Source organism: Globicephala melas, chromosome X, assembly GCF_963455315.2.
Source record: "Globicephala melas chromosome X, mGloMel1.2, whole genome shotgun sequence".
In the NCBI taxonomy this organism is placed as follows: domain Eukaryota; kingdom Metazoa; phylum Chordata; class Mammalia; order Artiodactyla; family Delphinidae; genus Globicephala; species Globicephala melas.
Window position 1 is genome coordinate 46,795,806 of NC_083335.1, and position 15,270 is coordinate 46,811,075.

A 15,270-nucleotide genomic window follows, 5' to 3' on the forward strand; every position below is an offset into this window, starting at 1 on the left:
ACAATAAGCTGACTACAAAAATGAGGAGATTCATCAGAATTTCAAAGCAAAACCTATGCCTCACCTAATTCTATTGAAAACGATGCTCATGGCAAATTTCACTTATCACTTGAAACATATTTCTGCCCTTGGATACCAGAAGCAAATTAAAAAACATGCTGTTGCTCTGCTCTGGCAGAGCTGCAATGCGTTATGTTTAAATAGTTCAGCATTCAGATTTAGCTTGCTTGAAGTACAATATGGAATCAATACAATTGTAGAATTCAGGGCAAAATGCATCAGTAATTGCCACTGCAATTACTGTACTGAAATAGCATTAATAGGATAGCCAAATAACTTTAGAACATATTTTTCCACTGAAGAGCTATTTTATTCACTGGTCAAGTTTTTACATTTAAAATATGTATGTCTTAAATGTAAATGTGTTTGTGTGTGACATACATATTACACAAACATAAAATCACTGTGTGATACATACATACATACACACATGTATATAATATATAACAAATATAGTGATGTTATGAACTCTAAATGTGAAAAGCTTCTTCTTTACAGAAATGTAAAAGATATATTTCACCATTTCAAAAAATACATTTTTTCTTACAAAAATAAATCAAACCTGAAGACTATTTTTGGAAGCACCTTAGGAAATGAACAAAGCAACACATTCCATTAAAACACAAAGATTTTCCTGCTGAAGACAAGTCTTTTCAATGAACCCTACTTTCAAGTCTTTTGAGACTCGCACAGATTTCATTAAAGCTCCTATTAAAAACCCTTCTTTATGTTAAATTTAGCTGTATAATAACAATTATGAGGTAGTTTACATAGTTAGCATCACAGAAAATAATGAAAAAAACCAAAACTGCTTATTAAAAACATTGCTAAAAATTTCATGCAAGCAGATACCGGACATATAGCTTTAATGTAAACTTAGTTAAATCTTGTGACTAGGCTATGTTTGTATCTTCTCCCTCAAAATCTGAAATGTTCATGTAACAAACTGTGTATTAAGTGGAATACCTGCAAACTGCTGTCATTTGTTAGTAAGTGCACAAAAACTCAGCCCCAAAACTTACTGGATTAACTCAGAGCCCTCTATCCTTAGTCTGTCTTGTTTATAAGAATGGAAGTCTCTCTAATTAAGAACAGTTTTGAAATATATACAAAATGTATTAAAGTACATGTATATGCTTCTTTTATGAAGTCTATATAAGTACATTGAGGCAAGAACTTGGAGAGCCAAGATTTGTTTCTTTTTAAGCAGATAACGCTAAGCTCATTATGTGGGTGCCAGGAGATTCTCACTACTTACAGATTTGGCAGTAGCAGAAATATACTGGACGACCATCTCACGCTTGGTGGTAAAATCTTTGTTTCGTAAAGGAGCTTTTCGTTCTTCATTAAGGTTCATGTCCTCCTGTTAAAAAGAACATTTATTGTGAGCATTAGCAAATTTCTGCTTACGAGTTTCAAAAGTGATTAGTAAATATTAAACAACAAGGTCCTACCATATAGCACAGGGAACTATACTCAATATCCTATAATAAACCATAATGGAAAAGAATATGAAAAAGAATATATATATATGCATGACTGAATCACTTTGTTGTACAGCACAAATTAACACACCATTATAAATCAACTAGACCTCAATAAAATAAATTTTAAAAAAAGAAAAAGAAAAAAATTAATATTTTTTATCTTAAAATAGTAAGTCATGCTATGACTAACAACAACCGTCATTTTTCTGGCTCCTTCACTATTATTTTTCACTCTATATACCATAATCTTGTATAAACTTTACCATATAATCATGGTTCATATCACTACCTACTCAATAAATGAGCAGAAAGAAAAAAAACTTTTAACTATTTCATAGAATAAACTGGCAATTTATAGTATAGATATACATCATACCTTAGCAAAGCTATTTATTTACACTGATAGCAAAAATAAACAGATAAACAAACACTTTACTATTTGGCATATGTTCTCATAGGATCATTATTATCTAGAAGAGCAAATATGATTTGTAAATTAATAGGAAATATATAGCTACAATATGTCACTGAAGAAAGATTCATGAGAAGTTGCTGAAATTGGAAAAAAGAAAATCAGAAACATAGTTACCCGTATAGGGATAACAAAAACTACTCACTGTAGAGAAAAATATTGTTACGACAACACATTGTTTTGAGGTTCAATAAGCTTTAATTTGGTTGGAAATCTTCCTTTATATTGTGATACACACACATGTATAACATTTTCACTAGACAAATTATTTTTCTTCATTTTGAAACTCATGTTAACCCCTGCAACACATTAAGACAGGGGCCCCCAAACCCCAGGCCATGGCCTGTTAGAAACTGGGCCACACAGTAGGAGGTGAGCGGCAGGTGAGCAAAGCTTCATCTGCCGCTCCCCATCGCTCGCATTACAGCCTGAACCATCCCCCACTTCCCTGTCCTTGGAAAAATTGTCTTTCACTAAACCAGTCCCTGGTGCCAAAAAGGTTGGGGACCGCTATATTAAGACACCCTTGAAGGGTCACAAAATCAAGTTGGAAAGGACTATGCTTCAAAAAGTAACATCAAATGAAAAGACAACCTACAGAATGGGTGAAAATGTTTACAAGTCATATGTCTGATAAGGGGCTTGTATATAAATTACAAAAAGAAGCCTTACAAGACAACAATAAAAAGACAAATAACCCAAATACAAGTGGACAAAGGATTTGAATAGACATTTCTCTAAAGAAGATATACAAATGGCCAATAAGCACATGATGTTCAACATCATTATTCATCAGGGAAATGCAAATCAAAATCACAGTGAGGGCTTCCCTGGTGGCACAGTGGTTGAGAGTCCGCCTGCTGATGCAGGGGACACGGGTTTGTGCCCCGGTCCGGGAAGATCCCACATGCCGTGGAGCGGCTGGGCCCGTGAGCCGTGGCTGCTGAGTCTGCGCGTCCGGAGCCTGTGCTCCGCAATGGGAGAGGCCACAACAGTGAGAGGCCCACGTACCACAAAAAAAAAAAAAAAAAAAAAAAATCAGTGAGATACAATTCACTCCCACCAGGATGGCTATGACAAGAAAGGTAATAACAATTGTTGGTGAGGATGTGGAGAAATTGGAACCCTCACACACTTCTGGTGAGAATGTGAAATGATGCAGCCACTTTGGAAAACAGTCTAGCAGTTCCTCAAAAAGTTATACTTAGAGTTACCACATGACTCAGCTTATACCCAAGAGAAATGAAAACATCTGTTCACATAAAAACTTGTACATGGGGACTTCTCTGGCAGTCCAGCAGTTAAGACTTTGCCTTCCAGTGCAGGGAGTACAGGTTTGACCCCTGTACTGGTCAGGGAGCTAAGATCCCACATGCCTCAGGGCCAGAAAAACAAAAAACATAAAACAGAAGAAATATTGTAACAAATTCAATAAAGACTTTAAAAATGGTCCACATCAAAAAATCTTTAAAAAAAAAAAAAAGAAACTTGTACATGAATGTTCATAGCAGCAGCAGCATCAGAGTGGAAACAATCCAAATGTCCATCAAGTGATGAATGGATAAACAAATGTCATATGTCCATGCAACTGAATATTATTCAGCCACAAAGAGGAATGAAGTACTGATACATGCTATGGCATGGATGAACCTTGAAATCACATTATGCTAAATGAAAGAAGCCAGTCACAAAAGGCCATATATTGTAAGATCCCATTTATATTAAATATCCAGAACAGGCAAATCTATAGAGACAGAAAGTGGATTAGAGGTTGTCAGGGGCAGGGTAAGGTGGGGATGGGAGAATTGGGGTGTGACTGCCAACATATACGGTGTTTCTTTTGGGGGTGATAAAAATGTTCTGAAAGTGATTGTTGTGATGGTTGCACAGCTATTTGAATATATGAAAAAAACACATTGAACTGTATACTTTAATAGAGTGAATTTTATTGCATCTGAATGGTACCTCAATTTTTTAAAAACAGAAAAAGAAATCAGTATTTTTATCCCTTTACTTGCTTAGTAATTCTAACCATTACTATTCTTTAATCAAGTAAACTAATAGGCCAACAAAGAAAAATACTAAAATTATTTTAAAGATTCGTATGTGAGAATGTGGGGGAAAAAACAAAGGATACAAAGGAAAAAACAAAGGATAAAAAGTAATCAAACTGCATCAATTGAATAGTAACTTCAGTGACAGCAAGAATCTCATGATCTATAGTTGCACCCACTGCAGTGACTCCTATGATGATTAATTCACAATCAATACTTATAAATTTCGTGTATATATACCTATCGCCTTTGATAGGCAGATGAAGGAAGGAAAGGACTTCCACGTCCTTCACCTTGAAATACTATACCTCTATTAATTCAGCTTCAGATTTTATGGCTTTATTGGCAAGTACATCATTCTGCTGACTCATATTGTGTTTGTTTCCATCAAAACCCCCTAAATACTGCTCATGTATAATGGACTATGTCCCTACCATCTCATAACATTCTGGTTAAATTATAGTCTCCTGCAAATGTAGTTAGCATGAATCTGCATCCCCAAGTAGAATCGACTCTGGAACGGTGACAAGATTGTATTTGTACACGTCACAGCCAGGCTTAACAGTGTCACCTTTGGCAGTCTCTAGGTAGAGAGTTTGCTCTCCTTCCAGTGACATTTCTATGTTACCATGTACCTCTAATCCAATTTTTAATGGCACACACTGCTGAGATCATGCTATCAGACTAGAGTCATGGAGGCAGGCAGGACATTAAGGGGAATATGGAGAATACAGACCTCAGAGGAATGTCAAGATTAATTGTGATCATGAACCCAAGCCTCGTGTATATTAACTAGCCATCAAAGAATGCTAGCTATTAGTGTTATTATCACTTCCCTGGTCTCATTTCTTTTTTTTCCTGTAAATGGCCTAGACCCTTCTTTTTTTTGTTTTATTTTTGTTGGAGTATAGTTGACTTACAATATTGTATTAGCCTCAGGTTTACAGCAAAGTGAAGCAGTTGCACATATACATATATGCACTCTTTTTTTTTAGATTCTTTTCCCATATAGGCCATTACAGAGTATTGAGTAGAGTTCCCAGTGCTATATAGCAGGTTCTTATTAGTTATCTATTTTCTATATAGTAGTGTGCATATGTCAATCCCAATCTCCCAATTTATCCCTCCCTGCACCCATACCCCCTGGTAACCATAAGCCTGTCTTCCACATCCATGACTCTACTTATGCTTTGTAAATAAGTTCATTTGTACCCTTTTTTTCTTTTTTACCACTTTTCATCTTACCCCTTAGGTTTGAATGATACAAGCTTGTTTGCAGTTTTTCTACATACACTATGCTGTTACACACTTCCATTACTTTGTTCATGATACTGTTCTCTCTGCCTAGAATGCTGTCAACTTCAGCACCCTCTTCATCTATTAACCCCCATCTTATCCCACCTCACTGCACCCCACCACACCCAAATCCATATCGGGCTAACTCATGTACTTCTGCTAATTCTTCAGATTTCCCCCAAAGCATCTCATTTAGAAATGACTATCTTCATTCTATTCTTCCATATTAATTTCCTATATTGTATCAATATAAGCTAACTGAGGGAAGAAACTGGGTTCTTTTTTTCTTTGTATTTCCAAGCAAAGAGTATGCGTTCCTGGAATGCACCAGGCATTTAATAAATATCTGTTGAACCAATGTGATACTTAGGAGCTTTTCTCTAAATATTTTAATTTGCTTTACCACAAACACAAAATCCACAAAACCCATTAATTTATAATTTAAAATCCATTAATTTATAATCTTAAAATAATCAAAGATAACTATAATTGCTGTTCATGCTAGGGTATATTTTTAGGTACTAGGGTATCATTAGTTTATTCTCTTCAGGGGTACAGGTCCCCTCGAGATAGAAGTTAAAGAATACTTGAATAATTACTATTGAGAAGCAGAAGGAAGAGGGCAAGCATTAGATGGTGAAGTGAAGTTCAGATTTAAAAACAGCGAGTGGAAAATCCAGCCTTAAACTGGGATCAATGCATGTTGCAGAAACAGAAACAGTTACTTTATAGAAAATATATAGACATTTTTAGCAACTGTATAGAAAGAAGGAGCAAGTATTACTTCTTACAGAGGAGGAAAAGATGTAAAAATATAAAGGGTTGACATTTACCTTTCATAAAACAAGTGAGGAATTTTAAAAAGAAATGTTCTAGCCTTTCTAGTTTTAGTAGAGGAATTATCTATAGAGCAAAGCCACAAACATTTTTTATACCTATAAATCTGCTGCATAGGTTGATTGGGACTAGGTACCATTCACATGAACAATGACTCATCTTATTTTTACAGAAAGAAGCAGCATACTACTAATTAGGCAGCTAATACTTCCAAATCATTAACTCCAGCTTTATAATACAATCATAAAACTAAATAGAGCAATACTCATAATTCAATATTAATTCTAAAAAATGTAATTGACTATGAAACTACTAAACATACTGAGTATTTTTCTTTTTAATTGAAATATAGTTGATTTACAATGTTAAGTTTCAGGTGTACAGTAAAGTGATTCAGTTATATATATATATATATATATATATATATATACACACACACACACACACACACATAAATATTCTTTTTCAGATTCTTTTCCATTATAGGTTATTATAAGATATTGAGTAGAGTTCCCTGTGCTATACAGTAGGTCCTTATTGGTCATCTATTTTATATATAGTAGTGTTAAACACACTGAGTTCTTATAGTACTCAAAACACAAAAGCAAGCTTTTAGTGTATTTAACATTTAGTTAGTACTTCCACAATATATGAGAAGAATGTGGTATTTTGTAATTTAAGAAATGCTGAAGTAAATAACTGACCACTTATAATATTTGTATCAAGCCATGTTTGTAAACACTAAACCATTTTATCTCCTACCACTTATGCCATGATGCAATTTTCCTATTATAGACAAACTCCTTCACTTCTTCAGCAAATACACATTGTATTCTTAAAGTTATAACTGAGGAGCCGTATAAGAATAGAGTCAAATGAGAAGGTTAAAAGTTGAACCAGCTGCCTATTCATTCATTTGTACTCTCTTTCATTCATTCATTCTCATTCTCTCTCTCTTTCTCCCTCTCACCGTCCAGTAAATCTTTAAACAGGTGACAGTACAATTTTTTAAACTTTCTCGTGTCCTAACATCATTTTCTATTTTCCTAACCCTTCCACTGTTTTCCTCACTTGTTTTATGAAAGGTAAATGTCAACCCTTTATGTTTTTACATCTTTTCCTCCTCTATAAGAAGTAATACTTTCTCCTTCTTTCTATGCAGTTGCTAAAAATGTCTATATATTTTCTATAAAGTAACTGTTTCTGTTTCTGCAACATGCATTGATCCCAGTTTAAGGCTGGATTTTCCACTCGCTGTTTTTAAATCTGAACTTCACTTCACCATCTAATGCTTGCCCTCTTCCTTCTGCTTCTCAATAGTAATTATTCAAGTATTCTTTAACTTCTATCTCGAGGGGACCTGTACCCCTGAAGAGAATAAACTAATGATACCCTAGTACCTAAAAATATACCCTAGCATGAACAGCAATTATAGTTATCTTTGATTATTTTAAGATTATAAATTAATGGATTTTTACATTTATTTCTTTATTCTTTTCTAAAGAAACGTTCATATAAAGATATGCTCTATAGATAATTCCTCTACTAGAACTAGACAGGACAGAACATTTCTTTTTAAAATTCCAATAAAAGCATCAGGAATTTTCTACATAAGTAAATAAATGGCCAATTGTACCTGGTATTAATTAACTACCTCATGTCATCAAATGATCCAGTTAAGTTTACCTATATAGAATGTAGCAGCATAACATATAGAAGTTTACATGGAAAACAAAGTTAAAGGGGAAAAAAATTGTCCAAATACATTATCCCTACAAATGGTATGGAGCCAAAAGCCGGGGCAAGCAAGCATGAAATTAAGTGAATGTTACTGAGTACTGCACAAAAAGTCTTCAGCTATTTCTACTTTCAGGGCCAATTGGAGGAAACTACAACTATGAACACCTACATATACCTCTTCACCATCAATAAGGTAAATTCAGAACATCTATTTAGCTATTAGGAAACCCAAATATTATTTTTACTCTCCCATAATCCTTAATCCTGAGCTCAACATGGAACCAGTGTCCAGAATCCAAAGATTACTTAAAGGATCCACTGTGGTTTGTGAAATATTGATGTTTATTCAAAATACAAGAAAATAAGCTTCAATATTTAACATGAGAATAACACTGAAGCCCTCACTGGATCCGTAGGTCCAAATGGTACATGAGGTATCTCAAGGGAAGAGTGGGGTATTCACAATGCATATTTTTTCACTGTCAGTGTACTGCAACGTACTGCAGTTTACAAGTACCTGGTTAAGTGGACTTACAGACTATTTTACCAAGTTTTAACTAAGTCAACCCTCAAAACAACAACAACAAAATAGAAAAGTAACTTTAAAAGATTCTTGCAAAGACAACAGATTGAGGATAATAATACCAATAATGCAAGTACAGAGGAACAAGAAAATACTAGACTGTTATATCTCCTACTCATAGGTCTGAGCCTTTCATCAGTCATATCATATGATAAAAGTAATAAAAATATAAGGCTGATAAGAAGCTGGTCCCACAAGATTAAAAATTAGTAAGGTAACTATCTGAAATATGCATGTATATCAATTATCACTGATGACTCTCATTTTATGTGCATATCGCACCTTAAAAATATTAGCTAATGATAGTATAAAGCTACCTCAAACTTGCAGACCATTTAAAATCCAAACATCTAGACCATGAGGAAAGCTTTTTCGACTTTCTCAGCAATAATTAGAATCATGTGATACGCAATCCAGTACTTAGTGAAAATTTGTAAACTTAATGACACATGTTTAGAAGACTCTTTTGAATGTTTTCTTTCTTTAATAGCAAAAGACAAAAGGTCCCATGACACTGGGGGAACACTTGGTAGAAGCAGCTGAAATAATACATGCAAAACAACATGGCAATAAACTAAAACACATTCCTTTGTCAGCAAATACTGTCAGAAGACACATAGAAATCATTGCTGAAAATTTGCTAAAACAAGTATTAGAAAAATTACTCAGTGTGGGAGGTTTATCATACAGCTGAATGAAAATACAGCTGTTTTTTCTTTTAAACAACTCAGCTTATATTATTTGCTAGATTGTTCCAATAATGAAATATAAAAACTACTTTTCTTTGAGTTGCTAATGGAACAATGTAACAGAGAAAACATATTGCCAAAATAAATGATTTATTTAATAAAAGGATGTTTCATGAAAAAACTGTAAGTGGGAAGCATTCCTGAGTAAGGAAGGTTAGCCCACATATAAAATTTAAACCATTGCAAGAAAGAAGTTGAAATCAAAATACACACAGTGGTATGCAGAGTCAAGAATGTAGGTGTTTTTTGTTGTTTTTTATAAAAGCAAGATATTTCAAATACTGTAAATACTTACAATATTTTAAAATGAGACAGGAAGTGAGCATGAAAACATGTATCTTACAGAGAGATTTCCAGCTATTTCATGACAAAGTATTTTAAAACTTCTGAAATTTCACATGACTTGGGCATTTTTCATTCACAAAAGGACAAGTAATCCCTTAAGAGTTAACAACTGGTGAGAAAGTAACTGCTTTTCAAATGAACTTCACTGAAAAAGCCACACACTGGCAGACACAACTTCCAGGTGGGTCTCCTTCACCCTTGCATGACTCACCTCTTCTTTCTTCTTCCGGGTATTAGGTACAATGTCTGCAGCGGACACGAGTAGACAAACATGGGGGCGGGGGTCTACACATTAAGTATGTGGAAGGAAAAATGCAAAAAGCCCATGTCCCTGATGACATCTAGTGAAGCCCGTTTTTTAAAGCCCATTTTGAACCAATTTATTCACAAATATAAAAACGCAACACTTCAGATTAGTTCCAAGAACAACTGACCGTCATCAAGGGAGATGGAAATTTACTAGCCGTGGTTCAGCAGGAAACTTTTGCTTGATTCATGGATTGGACTGAGCAAAGTTAATACTATGATTTAATAAGTGTTGCTAATGATGTTCTCATTCCACTTGGACCTATGCATCGTTGTCAGATTTATGTTTCAACTATAACAGACATTAAACCAAATATCAAAATAAAATGGACTCGGAACTAAACCTTCTAATTAGTCTCTTTTTTAAAACAAGACATAAAAAATAATGACACACTGACATTGCTCTCACTAAAAAGTTATTAATCGCGACAGCAAAGGCTTTTGCACCATTAATAAATAAAATAAACTCATTTTAAATCATTTTAAAATCTTGTTCATTGCATGTTTTTCTCATTCTTTTCTATGTCTGTACTTTATACATAGTATTAGTACATACATATATGTGTATATTTTATAAATAAAACATATTGGTGTTACTTGCTCAAATATATTTTTTTTTTCTAACGGGATAGGAAATTAGAAAGTTTAGAGACTACTACACTAGTCCAGATGTTGACACTTTTACTATAAAGGGCCAGACATTAAATGTTTTAGGCTTTGCGGGTCACAGGGTCTTTGTCACAACTACCCAACTCTGCAGTTACAGTGTAAAAGGAACTATCAACAATATGTAAACAAATGGCTGTGGCTGCATTCAACAAAATTGCATTTATGAACACTGAATTTCAGATTTTCATGTGCCCTGAAACAGTCTTCTTTTGATTTTCTGCAACCATTTAAAAATATAAAAGCTATTCTTACCTTGGGAGTCATACAAAATAAAAACCTAGAGGCAGGGATAGTGTCTTTGCCATCTTTATGCTCCCCTGCACCTAACAAAGTATCTGGCATTCAGTAGAGAGTTGTCAAATAAACTTCTCCATGATACAGAAATATGTCTTTGCTTTTCCTTTTTTTTTCCCCACAATTACACCTTACGTTCTGCCATATCACCTCTACCCTTGACAGCAAGGATTTTCCTTGAGTTGCTCGCTCTCGCGCTCGCTCTCGCGCTCGCTCGCTCTCTCTCTCTCTCTCTCTCTCTCTCTCGCTCTCTCTCGCTCTCCCTCCCTCCTCAGAACTTAGAACAGTACCTGGCATATGGAAGGCATTGGACCTTGATGAACTAAGTCATTCAAACTCTGAGAACACTTTAATGTCAAAAAAATAAAGACTGAAAATTCAGAAGTGACACTGGGTTTCATAGTATATTCAGATCTTCTCTTTTTCCTCCCTGAGCCCCTGTGCTGGCTTAAGTACTCACAGTAGCCTATTCACAGCTGTCCTATTACCATGGAAATCCTGTGTTTACTTGCTTGCCTCCCTGACTAAATTCTGAGCTCTCGGGGGCAAGGGAGGAACTGGATTTATCTGTGTACCTGCAGCATGTAGCACACGACCTGGCACACTGCACATATCAATACACGGTCGTGAAAATGCCTTCATGGCAAAAAACACTAGTGGAACTTTTCAAACAGAAAAAATACCTTAGGAAACATTTCTATGTACAAATCAAGAACAGAATCAGTGAATTGTGAAGTTTATCAGCTACAATCAGAGTAAATTTACAAACCTAGTTCCCTTAATTCCTCTTCCTGGGACTTCTATCCTACTACTCCCTTATTTGTGAACTTTTGGTGAGAATTATATTTCGGAAGGAAATTTAAAAGTGACCCAGATTTAGCTAACTTTGAGACCTGTTTACAGGGTAAGTTTTGCTCCTCCTTTATATGCTTTACTTGGGAATGTGTGTAAGAAAATAAAATGACTAGAAATGATGCTGGCGTTCTCTCAGTCCAATGATACAGAGTAAGGATATTGGAAATATAAATGTAAAAAATGGAAAGTAGGCTATCTAGATAATTTCTAAGGATCTAGCCATTCCTGAAAATTATTTCCATGCCTTATTATAGATTTTAAGACCTATGTTACCAATAACTTATTTTACAGTAACTTAACCTTTAATTAAAATTACTTATGCTGAGAGCACTAAAAGGTTCTCATCCAAGCTAACCAACTCCTAAAAGACTGCTGTTGGGTGAGAAAGAAACCCATGACAGCAGTCAGGGGAAAACAAGGACAGCACCTGGGGTCCAAAGTCAAACAGGCTCTCAAAACTGATGAAAGGCAAAAGTGAGAGAACAAAATGAAAAGCTTTGGGATTATTTATGAGTTCTACCAGATGGAATATGGGACAGATAATTTAATATTTATTGCATATGACTGTACAATCATTAAATTATGCCCAAAATGCAAAATATATTAATGTAAATTGCTGAACAGAAACAAAGTATAAAACATCACATTTGCATGTGGAATCATATATTAAACATTGCCTTTAATAACGGAAGTTGAAATGAAGTGTGCCTAGAAATTAATCATAAATTATTAATCATCACTAGCCTCATCTTTTGTATACAATTAAACTATTTAATTACCTATATTAAAACACAGTCCTTATTGACATATCTGTAGGACTCTAATGTGACCAACACCAGCTGGACTTCCACTCAATAGATCCTGTACTAGGTAAAAGAAATTAAATTCCAACTTGAACTTCCAAGACATCTCTGTATATTTATTTTTTTAAGCTTAAAATGGAAATCCCCTATCCCCTAAGCAAAAAAAAAAAAAAAACAGTTTTAGAACAGTTGCATACAAAAGGGAAATAATATTCAAAAGGAAATGGACAGAGGGGGAAGGGTGAGCTGTGGCAAAGCGAGAGAGAGGCATGGACATATATACACTACCAAACATAAGGTAGATAGCTAGTGGGAAGCAGCCGCATAGCACAGGGAGATCAGCTCGGTGCTTTGTGACCGCCTGGAGGGGTGGGATAGGGAGGGTGGGAGGGAGGAAGACGCAAGAGGGAAGAGATATGGGAACATATGTATATGTATAACTGATTCACTTTGTTATAAAGCAGAAACTAACACACCATTGTAAAGCAATTATACTCCAATAAAGAAGTTAAAAAAAAAAAAGGAAATGGACAGTGTCCAGACACATTTCTCTCCTTGCTCTGATTGCATTATTCAAAAATGAGCTATCGCTATTAAACATTTAATAGTCCTTAAGCAGTATTCTCAATGTACAAAGACCAGTTCAGTTATTCTCAGCAAGCTCAAAGGCTATGATACCTTAACATGTTGAATAGTTATTCAATTACAGCATTATTAATTTCCGTATATTTAAAGTGTAAGGGAGAAGATATTTCACCAGTCCTAATTAGAGACAATACAAAATGTCTCTGATTAACATGAAAAAGATGATAAATATGAACCTCATTCAAATTTGAATTGGGGGTTAAAGGTGATATGTAATATTACAATAGTTCAGTCATCTTTTAAAATTACCCTCCCAAAAATGTGGAAGCAGTATTGTTGTCTTGGTCCTACTACCTTTACCCACTTGTGGAAGATTTGAAAACACGACTGGGCAGAAAAGGGGAACAGGAATCTTAAAGAGCAAGTATAGTTTATCCCATGCAGGTAAATATAAAAATCATATAAAAACGAGTGAGGGTATTTTTTTCCACTCCTGGAAGTTTTAATAAAAGAACCACTTTCTAATTTTCAATTAATAGGCAATGATCACTCTCCAAGTACAAAATCCAGTTTTACAAACTACTGAACACATGCTGATAATAAATAGTGTGTGCTCCATGAAAAAAGCAGTCATCTAAAAGTTTCAAATTTAGAGCTTTACATCCATCAGCAATAGCCATGGATACCCTTACTCAGAAGATCTGTCTATACTTGCTTCCTTGAGCAGCCACAATATGAAAAGTGGCATATCAATGCGTAGAACAGATGTCATTGTCAATGGAACGTTAGTAATCTACTAACTCACTAGTAAAGTAAAACCTAACCATTCAGATCTTTCAGTTAACTGGACTCATTCCAGGATTTTACTTGACTATAAAGTGTCAAGTGGTGTTTAAAATGAGCCATTAGTAGTTAAATACAAGTTACAGTAATCAAATAAAAGAATTAACACTTTTTTAAAAATCTGTAGTAATTTCAGATTGAGCCCAACATTGCCCTATTATCTACATCTACAAACCTGTACAGGGAGAACTTCTGTTGACAAATATGATCCTCAGACATAACAAGAGTTTCAATTATCAGAGTAATAGAGGATTTATTTGAATATTGCCTTTCATTACTTAAGCCTTTCACCAAAAGTTTCACCAAAATATATCATCCCCCAGAAATTCCAAATAATAAATTATATTAGCAATTTTAATGTAATATATTTCTTGTCAAGCGTCTCATACTCTGTTACTGTCTATAATGTGCTATTTTATGTAATTATTTTAAATGTTTCACTCCTCAAGGTATGCTATCCTAAAACACATACAAGGTGTTTAGGCCCAATGGTCTAAACATTTGTAGTACTCTAAAGTGTAAAAAGTCTGAAAACAGGAATAGCACAATGAAGGATGAGAATCAAGAGAGACAAGATTGTCATAATAGCCATCAAGTAGGACAAGTACATCTATTACATTATTTGTACATGGAAGGACACCTACAAAGAATGAAATAAAAAAGGGAAATTTCATATCTGGAAATCTACTTCTGACGACTTAAGTTGATCTCCCAATCAACTTTGAAGATGGCATTTTAACAGTTTTCCAAAACTAAATTGTGGGCCTCTTTCTTTTCAATCGATGCTCTGGAAAAAGACAACCTTCTGTCATCAATAGGAAACATTCCTCCATCTCGCTTTACCTGCGAGGCAATGTATCTCAGAGTTGCCTTCTACTTCCACTTAGTATGCGTGCAAAGAAAGTGTATTAATTTTACATTTAGCTTAAATGAAATATTATTAAAGATAGAGATTATCAAAATGCCAATTTTTTAGATTTTTATGTACCTAAATTTAAGTTTGAGCTCAGCCCCGTATTAGCTAAGGCAAGTTACAGAACCAATTTCTTTAGCCTCTCTCTAAGCTTTAATTTCCTTATCTGAAAAATGCAGTATAACTATGTTGCCTTCTTTGCAGCACTGTCACAAAGATCAGCTGAAACAATACATGTAAACTGCTCAGTTACATGCTGGGCCCAAGGGTGCACAGTAAATGAAAGCTGTGAAAATTCATAAAATAAGTTGTTCACTTAACCTGATTACAGACAAACTGAAGATAATAAAGAAAATGCAAAATGTTCAATGTACAAGTA

At 34.6% G+C, this 15,270-nt stretch overlaps 1 protein-coding gene across 1 annotated transcript in view; it reads right to left on the minus strand.

The window, feature by feature from the left end:
• The window catches only part of DIAPH2 (diaphanous related formin 2), an 887,427-nt gene that overhangs the window by 804,448 nt on the left and 67,709 nt on the right, over positions 1–15,270 (minus strand). Inside the window, exon 4 of the mRNA XM_060292429.1 lies at positions 1,319–1,423. Coding sequence (XP_060148412.1) covers positions 1,319–1,423 — 105 coding nt within the window. The remainder of the gene's footprint in view (positions 1–1,318; positions 1,424–15,270) is intronic.